This window comes from Botryllus schlosseri, chromosome 10 (assembly GCF_051294905.1).
Source record: "Botryllus schlosseri isolate E-star chromosome 10, Bs_hap1, whole genome shotgun sequence".
Classification (NCBI taxonomy): Eukaryota; Metazoa; Chordata; class Ascidiacea; order Stolidobranchia; family Styelidae; genus Botryllus; species Botryllus schlosseri.
In genome coordinates this window covers 16089369-16110688 of record NC_137245.1, presented here as the reverse complement: position 1 = coordinate 16110688, position 21320 = coordinate 16089369, and the positions used below count along the sequence as shown (strand labels likewise).

Here is a 21320-nt window from a genome sequence, read left to right as displayed (position 1 = left end):
TCGGATAAAGTCACATTCAAGTCTCGATGGTTACGCCATTATCTGATATTCTGAGACTAACCATTCAATATGTGGTCGCAATCCGCAAATACTAAACTGGTTGAATGCAGTCATTGGTCGTCGTCTTTCCTGTATGGGCATATTGGCTGACGGGCGAGGGGCGATCACTCGTGGTGAAAATGAATGTCTGACGAAACATGGAATGGATGACAGTACCAGCACTAGTACCGTTTTGAGATCCAAGGAAAGCCATATCGTATGTCGTACAGATATTTCTGCAAATCGGCAGCCACCGCGTGACAACTGTACCATTGCTTTAGATAGCATCATTTTTTCAGATTTATTCGTTATCCACGTCTAAATTCTTAATTTTGTGTGATGACGGACATAGCGCAATCTCCTCGCAAAACGAATCCCCGCTCGTCGAAACTTACGCTAAATAACGTTGCGAATCCTGGCGATCCGGCGAGACCAGGTGAGCCACTACTGCATATCTAAATTGGATGAGATGTCTAGAAGAGGTCCCACAATTACTTTGTAATTCAAGATAAAATAAATATATTTGGGGCAGATTTATTACACTTGAAAGACTTCTTCTCGTTTCGCGTTACTTAGCGTCACGGATTTCTTGATATTTAATATCTTGTGCGAGCATAGGTGATCAGTCTCGAAGTAGTTCTACTTTTCGAATTACGCTGAAAAGTGCTGTTTTGGTCCTGCATGTAGGATCCACCTGTTTTAATAGTTCTCTAATGTCAACGACGAAGGGGAAATGTAACTGCTAGATTGTTTCAGCTAATTTTACTTGGTCTTATTAATTTATGTATTCTCCATTAGAAATACAATCGGTTGCCCAGCCTTATATTAATGTTTGATAAATTGAGCATTGCATACATATCGAAAATGTGCAGAGACTGACTTGTACCTGTTCGGGGCCCTCGAAAAGCCGCTGGGTCGGAACTCAGAGCCGACAAATGGCCTTCAACGGTATGATATCGTCCAGGGATCATGGACGTCGCTGGACAATTCCTTCCCAGGGGATAGAAGGTGACCACATACAACAGGGACGTACAATAGGGCTATGACTAGAAAATAAAATTGCCTGTAGCAGGAAATAATGGAATTTTGGTATAAATTATTAAAATTAAAATCATTTTGTTCAAATCAAAAAAAATGTCCCGTACAACTTCAATTTTTGACACTGGTCCAAATACAGAAAAAAATTACCTATCAATGGTATTCTTTGGTACAAATTGGATCTTCAAATATATGTCCTTTTGCACTTTTGGTAAAGTATATCCATGAATTTGGCTCCCTTTTCTGTTTTATGTTGGTGCCAGGGACAACTACAACGGACATTATCCGACTTCCAATGGGGTTCTAAGGCACTTCATCGCTGCAGGGAATTCGAGCGCAAAAATAGCAGCAAATAATCTTTGGTATACCGATATCTCACACCGTGACCAATAACCTCAATACATTCAGTCGATATTCAAAAGAAGTTGGATATAGATAAGCACATTTTCTTAGCTCAGGGCATTTATTTGAACATCTTCAAGTCATCATTATACTTGAACATGAAATAATCTAGAAAGGCTGCATATGAACACTTGTAGACTGTAAGCCAGGATTGTAACCAAGTCACATGGTTCCGAGTCACGAGCAATGTTCCCTCTAATTTTTCACGAGTCTGCGCAAACAGGACAACTCACTGCGCATGCCTTTGGACAACAGTGCGCAACCAGGCCCCCCATAGCGTGATAAAACAAACCCCCCCCCCGGAATCTCCGCTTTTTTCCGGTACTTATCATCTGCATTGGGTGCCCGTTTAGTGGTTGTGTCTGCTAAGTGCGCGAGGCGCGAACAATTTATATACTTCATGATTGAATGGGTCAATTTGATCGGGAAATGCATATGTATTGCTATTAATTGTTATCCTCTCTCTGCTCATATAATCAGATTTACCGGTAGAGCTGATCGAGTGGGGTGTTTGGGAATAGATAGACAGGCTAAATAATAATAAAGCATCTTTGGGCGTACCCGTTGGTATCATTACTTCGTTACATAATGCTATTTCGTGACCATCTGCTATGTCAAAAGATATTGAAATCGCCCAAACGTATTAAACTAAAAGACGTACACGATTTCAAATTGGTCTTTCTCTACTGGATATAATGTTCTCTCGATATGGCATTTGTCTTGTTGTAGGACTCGGATCGCCAGGACAGGAACATTCGGCGCCAGCCATTTAGGGCCTATGGACAATTGAACATATATGTATATTAGGGCTGTTCAAAAATAACCTTTTTTCCTGAATCTTGCTGATTACTTGATTAAATCGTCAGGTTGCCTTAAAAACCGACGCACACCAAATTTGAATTCATTCCAACCAATATTCGCGGATTTCGTAGAGTTTGAAAATTTTGAATTTGCCTAAAAGTGCAAAATAAAATTGTTTTCAAATTTTCCTTCCAACCTTATGAAATTGTTGCGCTGTCTTCAAAAATGATGGAAAACAAATTTGACTCAATTCCAAGCTGCAGAAGCGGAGTTATTCAAGCTTTTTGATGATAATTCTGGGATGATCCACCAATCAAGGATAATCCCAGAATTATCAAAGAAAAACTGAAATACCAATTTCATGGGGTTGGCAGAAATATTTGATAAAAATTTCTTTTTGCTTTCTTAGGCAAATTCAAAATTTTCAAACTCTATGAAATCCGCGAATATTGGTTGGAATGAATTCAAATTTGGTGTGCGTCGTTTTTTAAGGCGACCTAACGATTTAATCATGTAATCAGCAAGATTCAGGAAAAAAGGTTATTTTTGAACAGCCCTAATGTATATATATCGAAGTTTTCATTCAGCACAGGGGCAGTCCTTATCGGCCAAGGTTTTCTCGCTGCTGATCGTTCTGGTGCACTTCTCCGAGTCGCATGTTACATAGCCTATAACTTCATAAGTCTTGGCGCGTCGTAGTGCGGTAATGGCCGACGCCGAAGAGCCCGTTTCTATAAATCATGTGTATTATTGTTGGGAAAGGGTACCCAATAATCAAGATATCTGACAATATTTATTGAGAAATTAAAAATAAATACACCATGATTTATGTTAACTCACGAAATAATTTTCGGCCCCCTTCAAAGCGAGGCCACTCCAATTGGGGGGTTTGGGGTGCGGCAGTTACGGTCCTGAGTCAATCTTACGCAATATTCATGCCACGCGGAGAAGACTATTCGTTAGTTTCTCGCAGATTAACTTCGAGCTAGCCCAGTGTTTCTCAACCCCGAGTCCGCGGACTCATTTGAGTCCGCGGAAGGTCATGGGTGAGTCCGCGAGCACAGAAATTTTAAGTAACTTAATCGGCACACACGTTGACAGATTGTCAACCTGGTATTTCCTCGTGTTTTTCAATGGAAAGACGCCAGTCTCATTGGGAATTTATTATTTTAGGTAATTTTATATCGATAAAACCTAATTTAGGGGTCTACGGACTTAATTTTAGATTGAGAAGTCAAAAATCCACGGAAATGGCAAAACTAACATAAATTGCAGAGTATTTTTTTGGAAATTTCTGCAACTTTTTTAAAAAAAAATTCGCGTCACGCGCGATTTATTGGTGTCGACTTTCTTGATTATTGGGTACCCTTCCCCTAAGAAAAAAGACCCATGAGTGATATCATTTTCCGAAACGCCTCACTCAGCTCTACCGGTAAATCTGATTACACGAGCAGAGACATGATAAAAAGTTTACATCAATATATATGCAATTATCGCGCTTCGCGCGGTTCATTCGAAACAAGCCGGCTAACTAAACAGTACAAATATTTCGCTGAGAAGTAGCGGTAAAAGGTTTCGGAAGCGGGGGGTTTGGGGGCGAAGCACCCCAGAAGTTAGATTTATAACCCTGTGGGGGCCCAAGACCAACATTTTTTTTGGGGGGGGGGGGCTGACGATGTGGTATTACGGTCCTGCTCGTAGGAACCTTGCATCCGTTTCCGGCGCGATATACGCTGAGTATTGTTGATTGATTAATGCGACTTGTTTTCTTGCAGACGTTATTTGGATATTGATAAGTCGTAGGGACATGTGCTAATCACAGTAACAATCTATAGATGTCTATTATAAGTAGAACTCGAGATATGGACTGCATTACTGAACAGTTGCTTGAATTACAAGCCGATAGATGTGGAAAGACATGTTTACAAAAGCTTCCTTGACACAATTTTTGCCAAATGTGCAGTCGATGGAGCATAGTCTTTCAGATATTTGCTAGCAAGCTGCAACAGCTCTTTTGCTATTTCCGGCCACATTGCCTACCTGTGTGATTCTGGCTTTCAACTCTGACGGTGAACAAAGGAAGTAGGCTATAGCAATAGACTTCAACCGTACGGTGACATCAGATGTAGGCCTACATTGACAACCATAATTCCGGAATTCGATAAACTTGTCAAGCAAGATCAAGGACAAGGCTCTTATTAAGTGTGGGTGGAGTGAAAAACAGTGCTTGCCTGTTTTGTTGATACGGTATTACACTCTCTTGGATAGATAATAAAAAACCTCCTTTTCGTTAATATAAAGCTTGAGTCCGCGGATATATACGCGAGCTTGAGAATAGTCCGCGGCTCAAAAAGGTTGAGAACCACTGAGCTAGCCCATTGTTATTTATAACTTTGTTAAACCATGTTATTTCGCCATTCCCAGAAAATAATGTGCTATTGAAATGATATCAGTATCGCTCACGCGTACGAGACCATACTAAAAAAAATCTCTTTCGTGAGGCGCGCGTGATTGCAAATTCTCATTTCTTCACGGAGCGCAATATTTAACTTTGCGGGCCGCACTTGTACCTCAGTTTCAGACTTCAGTGATAACACTATTTCCCTCTGGCAATGTTCCATCCAATTTTTCACGAGTCTGCGCGCCTGCGTGGTCCATTGGACAACAGTGCGCAACGACTAAAAAAAACATCACTTCGGATATTTTGTGCGCAGCTTAGATTTTCTGTGCGCAGAGACCGTTTCAGCACTGCGCATTTGCGCACGTGCGCAGTTTAGAGGGAACACTGGTCACGAGTCAATCTTGCTTTTGTGGTTTTGACTCGAGTCAAGTCGAGTCATTTTCAATTCATCACCGAGTCGAGTCCGAATCCAAGTCATCGTTTAAAGGGTCAAGTCCGAGTCATAGTGTTATGACTCGAGTCCGAGTCCAAGTCACAGTATTGAAGTCATGTTCAACTTATGTTTCAATCCTGCTTGGGTGATATCGAATTCCTTGCTTTCCAAACATGCTTATTTTGTCCCTATCAGAGTCTTGGTGCATGTTTCTTTAGGCAGATAACGGACAGTTCCTGGCCTCATTTACCGATGCTACAGATAGACGAGCCAGGCCGCCAATATCATACCTTGACTAATCTTAGAAATTTAAATCAAATATCTGTCTTGTCAGTCTGATACATCACAAATACAAGCATTCAGTTTTTATTACAAGCACATCGACGACAGCTCACAAATAGCTTATAGAGAACCAACGAATTCACGACTACATACTGTCTGATACAGAACCAACGAATTCACGTCTAGATACCAGTTGATAGAGAATCAACAGATGCATGTTTATGTAGAGGTACAGTTTTCTTTCACATTATCAGGTGGTTGACTAATATAAGGCCAACTTTCCTGCTCAGCTCCCGAAATAGCCGCCGGAGCGTTACTTCACTGCTGATTTACTGTATTTTAGTCGAATTTGCCCTGCATTTCACAAATATTCTCAAAAAAAGGATAAAATCTCAAAGGAGGCTACTTCTTAAAATTGTTAGATTGCCTAAAATAACTTAAATTTGCCTCAATTCCAACCAGTAGAAAGCAATCCTATGAGATAAAATTTTGGATTAATTACAAATAAGAGACTTTCGAATTTTACCGGCTACCTCATGACATTATTAGATTGTGTAAACATATGATCCATAGCAAATTTGGCTCAATTCCAACTACAAGAAGCGAAGTTATTAGAGTGGAATATTTTGGATATGAAAAAATAGTCGGCTTACTACTAGTATGTAATTATTATACATGAAAGAATTTCTCACTAAAAATACTCCATTTATTTTCAAATACAAAATTTTCTCCTCATGTCATTGATTCTACTTTTTAAAATTAAGCCAGATTCAGTGTTCTTTATATGCAACATAACAATTTTATCAAGCAGCCAACCAGTAGAATAAAAAGAAGTTATTTTTGAACAGCCCTATTGTACAAACATTACACAACATTAGACATTCATTATTACTCACGTGCACAATGCATATACCTAACAAAACGTCAAATGGACGGAGGGTATTGTCTGTTTTCACAGACAGCAGATCAAATCCATGAGTTACACTTCAAAAATACTAAAGTGGAAAGGAGATCCTCAGATATGTTAAAGCGGCATGGCCTTAGAATAAATCCACATCTACTGAATACATGCTCCACTGGTGCACTAGATGCAGGAATTGACAAGCATTTTTGAACCACACTGAAGAGCATTGGATACTCATTCTTTCTAGCCGTCCAAAAATGGAAAGAATCATCGCCTTCAAATCTGCACATAAGCTTCTCAGTCTCTTCTTACCCAGCAAACACAAAACCGTAAAAGGATCATCCGGGATCATCTCGATTAGGTTCTGATTTTCTAAGTGTCGAGGGAATGTCTAAAATACGTAGTAGGATGGTCTTGTGGTTATATTCAATCAGAATAAATTCATACTCGGTGTTGTTCCATCTCATGCATTAGGCTTCGTTATATCCGGTAGTTAACCTAATAATGCAAATCTTCTATCTCTCGAGGGTACGACTAAAATACGTAGAAAGGATGACTTTGTCGGTACATTCAATCACGATGAATTCTATCCGGTTTTGTTCGATCTCATGCGGTAGCTTCGTTCTATCTATTAGAAAACAATGTTCTCCCTTCGTTTTATTGCGTGAGGATGTCACCGGTGTTGTACATTCGTGTTGTTGCTCTAAGGTCGAATAGTTTTGTTTTCTTCTGATATATATGATCTTCATTATATATATATTCGCTCTTTCGGTAATCTCGCATGTTCAACGAGTATGGCTAATAGTTTTATTCAGAGAATAACTAAATAAGTGATATGTTGTACGTTTAGGAATATGATTATCGATGCGTGACTTCTAGAATATTTCGGCGATTCAAATTTTACGTCATCGCGCCATACAAAGATTTGACGCGCAACAGGTCGCAGCCAGGCATAGTTCGCTCTTTCTGTATGGTAAATGCCGTAAATATATAGGAATTGTGACTGACTGAGGTAGCGGGTTAAAGGTATATATGCAGTAGCATATAGCTTATGGGGTATTTCGAATTGCCTGCAGTATATGACGCCTAGAGCTGTTTGACTTTCTGCAAAACAGGTGTAGACAACTATAGAAAAGTTTCAGCTTTTCCAGGTTAGAATTAGAGCTAAACCGTTTTTTCCGAATTAGATTACAATTATATTGCTGGCATTTCGCTCTAATTTAGTGAAATTAGACCACTATAATTCGCTTTAAGCATCTGAATTACCGGTACCTATACCTACGGTATATCATAATATTTATGCTTGAATTTTCTAGGTATATAAGTCATATAGATACATTCCTGTAGAACACTGATTCATGATTTTATAAAAGTTGGTGCCAGAATGGACATTTTCAACTTGATGTTGATTAATGGAGCAAAATTTGATATTTGAGTGCAATTATACCTCGAATCCAGTGACAAGATTATTAATCGTTGAAACCAAACGCAGCTTGTTTATGTTGGCCCAGAGAATTTGGCTAGCCAGACCATATTGATAGAATATGGTCACAGTAAGATAATATTTTGGGCTATTTTACATGAACTTTCCAACATTTGATTTGATATGTCCACTAAAACAGTTGTTATTCTGCTTTCGAATAAGACCTAAATTGCTGGTTTCAATGGTAACTGTGTTTGTCAAAGGCTGCAAAGGTAATTTCTTTTCCATGTCAGATGTTTATTTGTTTGTTTGTGGTGTTCATGGTGGTGGTTCGACTACACTGGTCATTTTACACCAGGCCGGTTCTTCTTATTATTATTCCGTATCTGCCCGATTACCAGTGAACTCGGCACTTAGTGAATTCGGCCGCACAAACTCGGCACTTGGTGAATTCGGCCGTGGTAGATCTCGTAGCGGTACCGGTCACCATGATTGGTTACTGGAATGTTTGCCGGTGAACTTGGCACTTTGAGTGGTTGTCAATGTTGTACGGTGGTCAGGGCATGCGTAGATCACACAGTCACGGCGTGATTAGATATCAGATTGCGTAATTGCGGGAAATAACGCGACGCTCTTCACTTGGTGAACTCGGCCCTTGGAGGAATTGGCACTAGAACACATTCGCATTAGAAATGCATTTAATATGAATGAACAGTATCAAAAAGGAAATTTGAACGTGTCGTGGCTCGTGGTAGATCTCGTAATCTTGGGATCCTTCAACCGTGTTATCGAGACACCCTAATCCCAGAGTGGAATCGTCTCTCCAAAGGCAAAAAATAATTTATTTTGACGTGATCATGCGAAACATTTGTTGATGAGGAACACTGGCTTGTCGTGATCGATAAACGAAGAAGCGCCGCTTGATGTTCCACAGTTTTGATCTCACATACAACGCCAAGATCCATCTTCTCAAAACTTACACGACACAGGCCCGTGACTCACGCCATCGATTCCAAGCAGACCGCGCGTGGTCGGTATATGAGCGCTGTGTTATTTCCCGTGGCTACGCAATCCGTGATCTAATCACGCCGTGACTGCGCGATCTACGGATGCCCTGACCTCCTTACAAGATTGACGAATCACTTGATAATACTATTATTAGTTTGATAATTCATATTAATAGCTGTAAATACACTTCATTTCAAAATTTCCCGAGGGCCGAATTCACCAAGTGGCGAGTTTGTGCGACCGAATTCACCAAGTGCCGAGTGCATCGGCAACCATCTGCCCACTTATAGCACGGCCCACTCCTAGGCTTTTTAAGACATGGCTATGCGAATCAGATAGCGAGGAGGAGCCTAGATAAACGGCCAACACTTCGGTAGGAATTATGGAGTCGACGTGTCACGCTCGAACCCGCAATTCATTGGTGTTTAGCTATAATGGAACGTACCACTACGTTTCCTCGCCATACCTTGTAAAATGAGACCGTAGCATTTGGCATTTCGTGTGGCAATTGACTTTTGTGTGGAAAATTGTGTTCGTTTTAGAACTTATCCGAAACTTTTATTCCGCCATAGATTGTATATGATAAAACGATATCGGAATTGATCCTAGAAGAATTCCAAAGCAACTCACCACAAAGGAGGATTTAAAGAGGATTGATGGCAAATTGAATGAAAGCAAAAGCCTTTGCAAGAGATGTGGTATGTTGAATCTGTTTTGTTATTTTTAAATAGGCCTACTTTGTTGGGCCGATAGCAGACAGTATATATAAACGTAAGATGTGGAAGCTATCAAGGTGTTTTTAGAAATTCAGTCAGTCAAAGTGGACGATCGTATTTCTTGGATTATATTTAGGCTTATTTTAGCATCTTTGAGATGCAACTCTAAACGTGGACGTTCATGAACAGTAGGGCTCTTCAAAAATGACTTTTTTTCTCAAATCGTACTGGCTACTTGATAAAATTGTTAGGTTACCTAATTTAAGCCTACAAACAAAATTTGGTTCAATTCCAGCCAGTATCCGCTTTGCTACAAGAGAAGAAAGTTCCTATTTATTATATAAAAATGAATAATAAAAAATTTGAAGATTTTCTGTTAACCCCATGAAAGTGTTAAGCTGTCTATAGAAACGATGCTCACCAAATTTGGTTCAATTCCAACCAGTGGAAGCGGAGTTATTGCTGTCGAAAAATTTGGATTTTAATAAAATAGTACTTACGGTGAGCACAACTTTAATAAGTAAACAAAGAATCGGTCACCGTAAATCAGGGCCGGCCAACCCGTGGCCCGGGAGAAGGTTTTGAGTGACCCGCGAGGCAATTTCCGAAATTTCTAATATCATCAAAAATTGATTGCAATTGAACATGCAAGGCCAACCAAAAATTTGATTGGTCTGGCCGCAACATTTGAGATGTGATGACTAAAATATCAGTTCCGGCGCATTGACAGATCGATCAGCCATTCACATATTGGTATATCTTCGTACACTACAATAAAGCAGAATAATTAGCGATAGATTTATCAAAGGTAAAAATTTTCTACAAGCTTGGCGCAACATGTTGTCACTCGATTTCTTGTTTTTAATATTGTTGCCCTTTTGTGAAAATGGAAGAACTCCTACTGTATCAGATTAAGTCAAACTATATTCACGATTACGAGACAAATTGTCGTTCAACATATGCGACATTGAGTTTGCGCTCGCAGTAAGACCGTCGACTATGAAACCTAGGCACGAAATGATTGACGCATGCTGCTCGCATCTTTCGATATCGATATGTCCATGTGCCGAATAGCCCAGTCCTCGCAAACTTAGCCCAGCGAAATACAACAAGCCCGCAATATAGTCAAGTGACAATATTATTGACCTATGAATTTCAAGAAATTTTCGCGCCTTGCGCGGCTTGTGGCCCGCGCAATAATTCGTCAATCGAATGTGGCCCGTTGACTGAAAAGGTTGGCCAGCCCTGCCGTAAATACTATTTTATTCAAATCCGAATTTTTCGACGGCAATATCTCCGCTTCCACTGGTTGGAATTGAACCAAATTTGGTGAGCATCGTTTCTATAGACAGCCTAACACTTTCATGGGGTGAACAGAAAATTTTCAAATTTTTATTACCTATTTATTTTTATATAATAAATAGAAACTTTCTTCTCCTGTAGCAAAGCGGTTACTGGCTGGAATTGAACCAAATTTTGTGTTTAGGCTTAAATTAGGTAACCTAACAATTTTATCAAGTAGCCCAGTGGTTCTCAACCTTTTTGTCTTCGCGGACCCCTTTTGAACCGTCACGGACCCCGCGGACCCCCTCAAGTTTTAGTTCAAATTTAGCCCAATTGTCTTGCCTCTGGCATCTGTCATTTGCATATATCAACTATAGGCTTGTGATAAACAGCCACATAATGACCGTTCCTGACAATAAAATCATACTATATGTACAAATTGGCCGGAATTTTATTATTCCGAAGTGTATTCTGCAGCTGCATTTCTTAAATTATGTGGTCGTGTCTTGAAAATTCACGCATTTCGATGTGATATGAACAAGTTCCGAAAATCCATTTCCAAAATGGTAAAGGTGGAGGCGAATGTAACATTGCCACCTGACTCTTCCGACGACACCTTCGTGTGTCATCGAAACATATTATTTGACACCCAAATTGAGAAATAGATTTCAATGAAATTATCACGTCCAGACTAGTCGTTTCTGTCTGCAGCTCATCTTCAAGATATTCTGGAATATATAGTGGTTATATGCAGCACCGTAACTGCCGCACCCCAAACCCCCCAATTGGGGGGGGCCCGAGCTCTATGGGGGGCCCAAAATTATTTCGTGAATTAGCATAAATCATAGAGTATTTTTTGAAAATTTATGCAATTTTTTCAAAATTTTTTCGCGCCGCGCGCGAATTCACGTAGCCATTTATCTTTCTTATTGGGTATTGGGCCATTACCGCGCCACGAACCACCAAGACATACAATCAAGTTATAGGCCATATAACATGCGACTCCAAGAAGTGTGCCAGAACGATTGGCAGCGAGGAAAGCTTGGCCGAAAAGGTCTATGCCCTTATGCAGATCAAAGACTTCGCTATATATACAAAATACATATAGGTTTAATTGTCCATAGGTGCCTAAATGACTGGCGCCGAATTTTCCTGTCTTTGCAATCTGAACCTCACAAGACAAATACCATCCCGCTGGGAAAAATTTTATGCCAGTGAAGAAATACCAATTTGAAATCGTGTGCTTCTCTTAGTTTAGAAGCCTACGTTTGGGCGGTTCTATATTTTCTGATATAGCAGACTGGAAGTCACGAAATAACACCATGTAACGAAGTCATATCAACGGTTCCGCCCGTCCGAAGATGTTTAATCATTATTTACGGGCCCTCCCGTTTTCAAGACACTTCACTCAGCTCTACCGGTAAATCTAATTACGTGAGTAGAGAAGACAATAAATTGATAGCATATTATATATGCAGTCGCCGATCTGATTGACCGATTTTATCATAAATTATCGAAAATTTTCGCGCTTCGCGCTGGCTCACAATACAGTACGGGTAATTTCGTGACAAACGCGAACAACGTGATGGGGGGGAATGTTTTATCACCCTATGGGAGCCCAAGACTCACGTTTTTTGGGGCCTGACGAGGTGCTGTTTTGTTCCTGCCAACGGGTATACGCCCGAAGATGTTTAATTATAATTGAGTGGTCCTACCTTTTCAAACACACCTCACTCAGCTCTACCGGCAAATCTGATTACGTGAGCAGAGAGAAGATAAAAATTGATAACAATGTATGCAATTCCCGATCATACTGACCGATGAAATCATGAATACTAGAAATTTTGCGCGCTTCGCGCGCTTAGGCGACTAAAGCTGATTCACTAAAGAAACTCCCAATGAAAATGATGAATAGTGGCAAACAGTGTATCGCCGGAGGGGGGTCTGGGGGGCGAAGCCCCCCAGACGTTCGGTCTATAACACTATGGGGGGCCCAAGACCAAAGTTTTGGGGGGGGCTGACGAAGTGCTGTTACGGCCCTGGTTATATGTGTAAAATACCTGAGTTAATCACACACGATTCAGCAACTGCTGGAGAGACTTTATCAAGTTTCCTACCGCCGAAGCTGCTGGATACAAAAGAGCAAGTGAAACCACGACGCAATTATTATACAACTGATATAAAGGGCAGTATTGCAGAGCAGGACTGCCACATATGTAGGCTATAACATAGGAGAAAATGGATTCCATGATGTGGATTTAACCCCTTTTTAGTAAAAAATAATTTTCACCAAACCTAAACAAAACATATCTAAACTACAATATGCTTGTATAAGTAGGCCTATGCTATTGGTAATAAAAGTTAGTTTGCATGGTCGGATAATTCATATCATATAGTGTCATTCTATTGATGTGACTCCTGAAGCCTTAGTAGTTTTGAAGCGAAACTGTCTCGTCATTTCCCTAATTTTAAAAAAGTTACAAATTGGTAATAAGTCATTTTGGAAATTTAGAGGCCTCGCGGACCCACTGGCGTAGCAGCATGCGGTGCCGCCCCTGGCTCTCGATTAAAATGCCGCCCCCCTAAGTAGACCGCAGCAAATTTCGACATAGATTCCAGTTCAAGCAATCTTATCGATAAAAATAATTACAAATAATACGCCGCGTTTCAGCGTCACCTTCTCAACGTTAATAAGGCCACAAATAATCAGGATAAGAAATAGCGAACGAATGTATTGTGCACATAGGGGAGGCGAGTGGCGCAGTGTGTAAATCAACTGCGCTGCGGCACCAATGGTGGTTAGTCCGAACCCATGTTCAAGCTAGTTTCTATGTGTCGGAGGTTTATCTGGGCTCTTCATCGCTGATTCCGCTGTACTAACAGTGTCTTGAAAAGACCCAGAAACGCAGTAAGCCACGCTGCACAAAGTCAGCATGCGAGACCAGAAGTTGAATGCATGGGAGAGTGAAATGAAGAGTGAATAGTGAAATGAAAGTGAACGATCGCGAAGCGCTTGAAGAAAGACGCAAATATCTACGATACTTAAAAAGACAATGACACTGAACTGTATAATTTCCATGTCGTGATGCACAAGGCCTAACAAGCGTCATTGAAGTGCCTTGAATTCATATTAATAATAATATTGTGCAAATATAAAATCAATAGCCACCTTAAAACATAACATTTCGGACTTTCGCCGAAACAAAATCAGCGATAATATCTTCAAATTCAAGTTTTTGAACGTAGTCTCTTTCTATAGACAGACTGGATAGAGCTGATAGGCGATCATCATTCATGGCAGAACGTAAATACGACCTAATCAGTTTGAGCTTTGAGAAGCTCCTCTCACAGCTCGCATTTGAAACACCAATGGTCAGATAAAGTTACAGACACGAGCATAAATACGGTGTCGGTTCAAGTAGCTTTGCATTAACTAACCACTGTAAAACATCAAACGCTGTTGCACTATACGATCAAACATGGTTTCACTGCTCCGCACCAGCGTCTTAAATCTGTCAATTTCCGCAGCCTACTCCATAAAGTCCACATCGTCGTCATGAGTGCTTTTAAAAGCGCTGGTGAATAAATTGGGACTTTCGCTTTGCAGCAGCGCTTGGGGATTAAAAATCCAAAATTATCATTTAAGTGGTGAATGCCGGTCAACCTAGTTTCAGCTTCAAGTTTAAATCTGCTTCTGTATTTCTGCTTGCCTTGCTTCCTTCTTCTTTCTAAAGAAAGCTCCACTCTCTTGACACGTTTTATTTTCGAGTCTTAATTAACACTTGTATAAATTTAAGCGCAATCTGACAATTATTACCATCTTAAGCAATTCCTAGGACTGGTTTACCTTCACAGCTATCTCGGTCTGCTGTACCAAATCGTAACCCAGAGTAGAGATCACTAACCAACGAATAGATGCGCAACTTAGTTCTCACACTTGAATACGCAGACAAGCCTACTGCTGAGCCAGCTAAAAGCAGCATTATTTGTCTTGGTCATCCTATAGTTGGCAAGGCCCTCCGAGCGTTCAAATTTAACAATACTGATCTTAAAAGATATTGGTGCCCTGATTCCGGAAATACAATTTACATGCTAGTCGGAAAATCGGCGTAGTTCCGAATAATCGCTCGATATAATTTCCATTATCATGGTCAATTGGTCATTGTGTTGCGATTGTCAGGAACAACCGGCCGTGACGGCTATTTCGGAGTGGTTCCATTGCCATGTTAACTTATTAATTTGTGTTTTCGAAATCAGCGCAACACTAGCTTTCGATTGAGACCAGTTTGATTAAATTTAACTCGCGGGACGCCAGCTATAGGACTACCAATTACGCTGCTTTTAGCCGGCTGGTGCAGCCTCATTTTGCCGCCCCCTTCGAGCCTGCCGCCCCTGGCGCAGAGCCAGAACCGCCAGGTGGTGGCTGCTACGCCAGTGCGGCGGACCCCCGGTTAAGAACCACTAGCGTGGATATTTCATTTCAGACGACCATTCTGTTTATGTAAGTCCTGAAGGTTTAGCAGTTACGAAGCCAATCTGCCTCATGAACTTCGTAGCTTAAAAAATTAGGTAATCAATCATGTTGCAAACTTAAAGGCTTCGCGGACCCCCTGAAAATGCTTCACGGACCCCCAGGGGTCCGCGGACCCCCGGTTGAGAACCACTGAAGTAGCCAGAACGATTTGAGAAAAAAAGTCATATTTTAAGAGTCCTAATGTCCATGTCAGAGAAACGTTTTAGGGTAGGCCTACTCATATGTCTCGCAGCGTTCTCTACATAATTGTCAATTGCGATACAAACTGTTTGCTTGTATTGGTGAAGCCATCCAACTTCGAATTGTAAAATGTTGGGAGTCTTGATATCAAATTTTTGAAAGGTGCACTTTGAGAAGATTTCGGAATCTGTCAAATTATACAAAAATTTAGCAAATTCTTTGACATATTTCATCTATTTGGGACTCGATCAACGTAAAAGAATTGGTAATCATTTTATACAATATATTGTATTTGTAGTTGAAGTATAGTAATAATTCTTATGGTTACCGCACTTGTAACGATTCACGGCCATAACTGGAATAATTAGAATGATGTAACTTTCAAATTGTCATGCATTTTGCAACAACATTGTTCTCAATTTTCAAGGTGCTGACCATTCGAGGAAGAATCACCCACCGGGAATTCACGATCCGTAAACGCGGCCGACTGTTTCTCTCCTCAAGCGGAAGCGACAGAGAAGAGGAACGAAGAGAAAAAACAAGCAGAAATAGCAAGAGTGTGACAAGTCGCGTCCGTTCGCTTTAATGCGTATTTCCATCCGCGAAGTAGTAGGTGGGAAAACTAATGGGCGTTTGGTTAGCGCTTATATAAGGTTGACTCCAGCGCTGTATTTGCTAAATGTTGCTGTGAAATAGGGGTGGTGTCATTTGGTATCAATATTGACTATTGAAAGACCATTTGTTAGTGGTCATGGATTTGTTCGGCCAGTATGCAGTAATTTCTGATGGTCACTTCCCGGGCTTCTGTTCTCTAACCCCTCATGATTGTTATTCTGCTTCTAGTAAGACTGTCGATTCTAATGTTTTATCGTATCATTTGTCGGAGGTTTCGCTCGCTTTATTTACAACGTTTTGCTCTCTGCTAGGTCAATTACTTTCCTGGCTGTGTATCACTACAGCCTAAGAAACTGCACTAATTCTCATTTTAATGTCTTGCTGGTTATCTTACTGTCAATTCTAATAATTTGTTAATGTCTATACCAGTGCAGCCAGCCAGCCACTCAAATGTTTTGTTCTCTGTACACAATATTGTTAGGTCTTCAGCTTTCCAGACAGAGTATCATTCCACTTTCTAGACTTAAGTATATATCTCTCCAACTAGCTGCCAAATAACTGATTCATTTCGATTGTTGAATTGATCATTTTGGACAGAATGTGAAGAAATTTTAGTCAAGAATTCTTTTTGTGTTAGTGGCTGTTTTCAAAGATTGCTGAAATAGTCATCGTTGATCTTGATAATCAAGTAGAAGTGGCGATTGAAATCAGTTCTCTAGTCAAGAATTCTTTTTGTGTTAGTGGCTGTTTTCAAAGATTCCTGAAGTAGTCATCGTTGATCTTGATACACAAGTAGAAGTGGCGATTGAAGTCAGTTCTCTAGTCAAGAATTCTTTTTGTGTTAGTGGCTGTTTTCAAAGATTCCTGAAGTAGTCATCGTTGATCTTGATACACAAGTAGAAGTGGCGATTGAAGTCAGTTCTCTAGTCAAGAATTCTTTTTGTGTTAGTGGCTGTTTTCAAAGAGTGCTGAAGTAGTCATCGTTGATCTTGATAATCAAGTAGAAGTGACGATTGAAGTCAGTTCTCTAGTCATATAATATTAAAAAATATAATAATAAAACTTGAAAACTTGAGTGGAAATAGTTCAGAATCGAATCCATTTTAGTAAGTATGGGCGAAAAAAATGTAGGAGTCATTCGTTAGTCTCTACCTCTGCCATTTTCGCAGTACGAATGTCTTAGCTATTAATCATCATTTTCATTTTATTTCTGCAGGGTATTGAAAAGAAAAGGCCGCATGCTGGTTATTTAACTGGCTCATCAGAAGATGAAACCTGATGATAAGGACCGTTTTCACTTTCTTTCTAAAGACATTCGTTCGTTTGTTCGTTTTATTTTTTACAATGGTATTATTGCCAATTTGTTTGAAATTAAATTATCACAAATGTGATTAATATGTAGTAAATAATGTGGTGTGTGTACGCAGCCGTGATCAGGTTAAGCCCATAGTGGTAGAAAACAGGTTATTATATCAGGATCTTCTTCTTCTAACGTAGGATCTACATTCTACTCATCATGTTTAAAGGCTGTAGCATCTGCATAATATTTACATTATTGAAGGACATGGAAAAGACGTTGAATTGAGTCGACACAAAATCCCCCTTTCTACGACCTGCCGAGATCTAATATCTACTATATCGGCTCGGCTTTTCTACATCTTTGGTCTGTACTGTGTTTGCTGGGTAAGTACTTGACCATCTGAGTCATTGGCTCTAATTGAACTTTTCTTCGATTGTTTGCTTGTATATTTGAAAACTCTTGAGTAGGCTACTTTGATTGCGGAGGATCTATTACCTCTTCATCACTGGATGATTTTGTACAATGCATTGCTACTATGTAGTATGTACCATTGTCTGTTGTTTTTACGGCGGCATATCTGATATCAGACGAGTGCAACGAAAGCAGTGGTGCAAATAGCGATGTCGGCAGAATTCGTCAGATGCGTTGATCCAACCATTACGATTCGCGAATTTCTTCATCTTCAAGTCATATAAAATCAGCCGAGTCAATGACTTGGGTCGAGTCATGCGTGATGACTCAAGTACAAGTCGAGTCAATCCAAATATTGACTCGGGTCGAGTCGAGTCATTTTCCCATTTAAAGAAAATGACTCGAGTCAAGTCGAGTCACTAAAAAATCGTGACTCGAGTCATTACAGCCCTGCTGTAAGCTATATGAAATGTATCAATATTCTCAGTCTAGCGGTCATAGATTATAGTTTTCTGACTTCTTACCGCGATGTTGTGACGTCACGAAAATTGCCGATAGATTTTCAGCTCCAATGGCCGATACCGATGATTCTTTCAAAGTGTGATATCGTCTCGATATTATCGGCTCGGCGATAATCGGTCGGGCTCTAGTATATTCCATCTTCAGACATCTGGTTAAAATACCAGGCTTCATGACACGAATTTGCGATGAATAAGCATTATATCTATAGAGTTACTCTACATCTGGGGATTTGGAAGTACGCAACCATGGCCCTCGAGTTCCATCTCGCACTGCGTAGAGATGGAAGTTTATGCCATTTGATTAGTGGTAATCTACTATCTTCTTCGAAAGAGCGGCATGCTATTCAAAGCTCATAGATGAACTTAAAATCATCCCTACATCCTCGGTTTTCCAATATTTTCACCTTAAATTCTGGCTTGGTGGACTGTGCCGAGTTTGCGTAGTGTTTTACCACATCATCTCCAAATCTGTAGCTGAGTGTCGGATTTGTTGAAGACGTTGGATTGAAGAACTCTGATATATGCTTCAAGAATCAATAATATGAAGTTGACAGCCTATTTATGTTGTGGTATATGAAAACTCTAGCTCATCATTTCATTTTGCAATTCCGCGGTCAACAGATGGTGTGTCACATATGATATGACATTTTCAAATTTTCCTATACATCATATTACTCTATTCGGTTTTCTATTTTATTCGCTGAAAATATCTTGAGTTCTTCTACTTCGCCTTTTCGAACACCCAGTTTGATTTTTGTCAGACAAAATGAAATCATGCGATATATACAGTCCACATCTTAAATCGAAATTAATAATTATTTACTAATTGATTATTTAATTTTGGCTATAAACAAGAACAGTTTAGGATTGATTCTAGCTGGGCAATCACAATTTAACAAAATACTATTTCAAATCTTCGCAATTGGAATTGTGTCGGTTAAATTCAATCAGTCGCTATATATCTTTATATAGTCTGCATCTACAAAAGAAAGCCTATCCTTCATACAGTGAAAACTGGAAAATTTTGGTGCGGGAGGTTTTGTTTGAACAGTCTTAACTTTTGTGAATGTTGAAATCAGGACACAAAAGTTAATCATTTATGACTACAGGACACACAAAATTTTGATTTTTCTTCAAGTCATAACCCTAGCGTACGGCCTTGGAACCGGGTTGTGTATATAGAGGTGGTGCGGTCATGGTCGGATTAGAAATTACGGTATGTCAACACTATACATCAAGTGAAATTACGCCGTATCTTGTATAGGGTGCAAATCTGGTAAACTCCAATTTCTTTCACACCTTTGCCAATGACTGAAGCGTATCAATAGCATTAATTCATATGGATCTATCTATAACCTAGTAGTGGAGTGGGGTCTATCATCGTGTACGCCCAAGAAGGCGCAATAGTCTTGGTATATATGTCCAAAAGGATTGTTATATTTGACTCGTTTTCACCCACTGCAATGAGTGTTATAGCGAAATTTAGTATTGGAAAGAGAATGTGGCAGAAATCTGGTAAATAGGCCTACACCTATTTTCAGCCCGTTTGTTTACAGTGTACATAGTATAGCATCAGCAACCTCAGAAATACGTTCAGTTTGCAGAACGGGTTTTGCGGTCACCACATTTCGGCACAAAATCTGGGTTTTAGGCGGTCGCGTTCAAGATGAAACAAGGCCGATCGTGAATGACGTCTATGCCTACGACCCTACGTCGAATAACTGGAGCGACGAAGTTAGCATGATTCAAGACAGGGCGGATTTCTGTGCTGTCGCCGTCGGCGAAAAAATATATGCAATTGGCGGTAGAAGGAACTACGGTACCGGAGGTAGTCAATAACGAAAAGCTTCTACTTTTTCGTATTACTCAATTAGGATGTTATACTTCCACCCATGAAGATGAAGTGGGCGTATTTTTAGGCTAACTGCACTTTTACGTGAGATTTTGACGCCAAGATACTTGGCTGTTATGCATTGTGATTTATCGAGTCGAACGGTATGTAAGAGTGCGGGGCATATCGCCAAATTCCCTAGTCCACTTCAAATCCTGTTTCTTTAAAATCTAATCCGGCTACGATTCGACTCCGGCCGTATCAAAAAACACATGAAGCCGGCTCCGACCAAAAGAAATCCATATATTGAAAGAAGCATATGTCGAAAAGCTCATGGTTGCATATCTGCTCCCACCACCTTCCAATCTATGTTCGTTTATAAATTTGCGCTTATTATCCAGGGAAACAGAGTGTCGAGGAATATGGAGGCTATGGAGGGTACCCTTGCGCAAGAATGAGGCATGGCAGATCGTCGTTTGCGGCTTGTGTGGTTGGAACACAGATATATGTTGCTGGAGGCGTTAAAAATGAAAGCGGCGATTGTTATGTACCCAACATGGAGTTATACGATACTGCGAACAGGAGTTGGACAACCGTACTGGAGCAATTTCGCCGTAAATCGTTTGGACTGGTATATGCAAACGAAAAGATTTATGCTGTCGGAGGCGATGTGGATCATTCAGTGGTACGGAAGGACTTGATTGCTGGCACGGGCTGGTCTAGTCCCGTAACCACTCTACAAAATCAATTTTCGGCGCTTGCTGTGTTTACTCTGAACGCAGAAATTTACGTAGTTGGAAAGACGCATGCAAACAATGCGGGTTTTCAAAAGTTCCGTCTTTGTGACAGTGAATGGTATGACCTGCCTTTCCCATCGAGTTCTTGGGATGGCGAGGTAAGAGTTGCTCTTATACCATACCAAACCAGCCCTGCCTAAATGAAGAGAAAGAAGACGAAGATCAGCAAGTTGACAAGTAAATCTTATTGTTGCCATGTTTTCGTCTATGCCTTCCACGGGTTCATTTTGTCTGCCTTAACTTGACGTCGTTGTGAACACATATTTATGCAAACCCGTGAATCGTTATCTATATATGCGAGTTGATGTTAATAGAATAGTTAAAGTCAGCACTGTTATTCATGCAAGCTGTCACTATTTCTGATATGATGATATGATATAATATAATAATATAACAACAT

General features: G+C 40.2%; 1 protein-coding gene and 1 long non-coding RNA gene across 3 annotated transcripts; both read left to right on the top strand.

The window, feature by feature from the left end:
* Positions 1 to 268: 268 nt before the first annotated feature.
* On the top strand, positions 269 to 21210 carry LOC145447603 (uncharacterized). Its single transcript, XM_080325847.1, has 3 exons — positions 269 to 1047; positions 19897 to 20120; positions 20525 to 21210. Exons 2-3 carry the CDS (start codon positions 20033 to 20035, stop codon positions 21058 to 21060), a joined length of 624 nt encoding a protein of 207 aa, XP_080181973.1. The 5' UTR covers positions 269 to 1047; positions 19897 to 20032; the 3' UTR covers positions 21061 to 21210.
* On the top strand, positions 8003 to 17469 carry LOC145448406 (uncharacterized). Of its 2 annotated transcripts, XR_013917897.1 has the most exons (3): positions 8003 to 9429; positions 15873 to 16058; positions 17277 to 17469. It is a non-coding gene; the product is annotated as an uncharacterized LOC145448406 (long non-coding RNA). The 2 variants fall into 2 exon arrangements; XR_013917896.1 differs by lacking the exon at positions 17277 to 17469 and having other exon boundaries at positions 15873 to 17060.
* Positions 21211 to 21320: the final 110 nt, after the last annotated feature.

What these genes read in the sequence shown, in the direction of transcription:
- LOC145447603 (XM_080325847.1), top strand. Translation starts at nt 20,033, where the DNA reads ATGATTCAAGACAGGGCGGATTTCTGTGCTGTCGCCGTCGGCGAAAAA. An exon ending in AAGGAACTACGGTACCGGAG is followed by an intron (nt 20,121 to 20,524) that starts GTAGTCAATAAC and finishes CTTATTATCCAG; the next exon opens with GGAAACAGAGTGTCGAGGAA.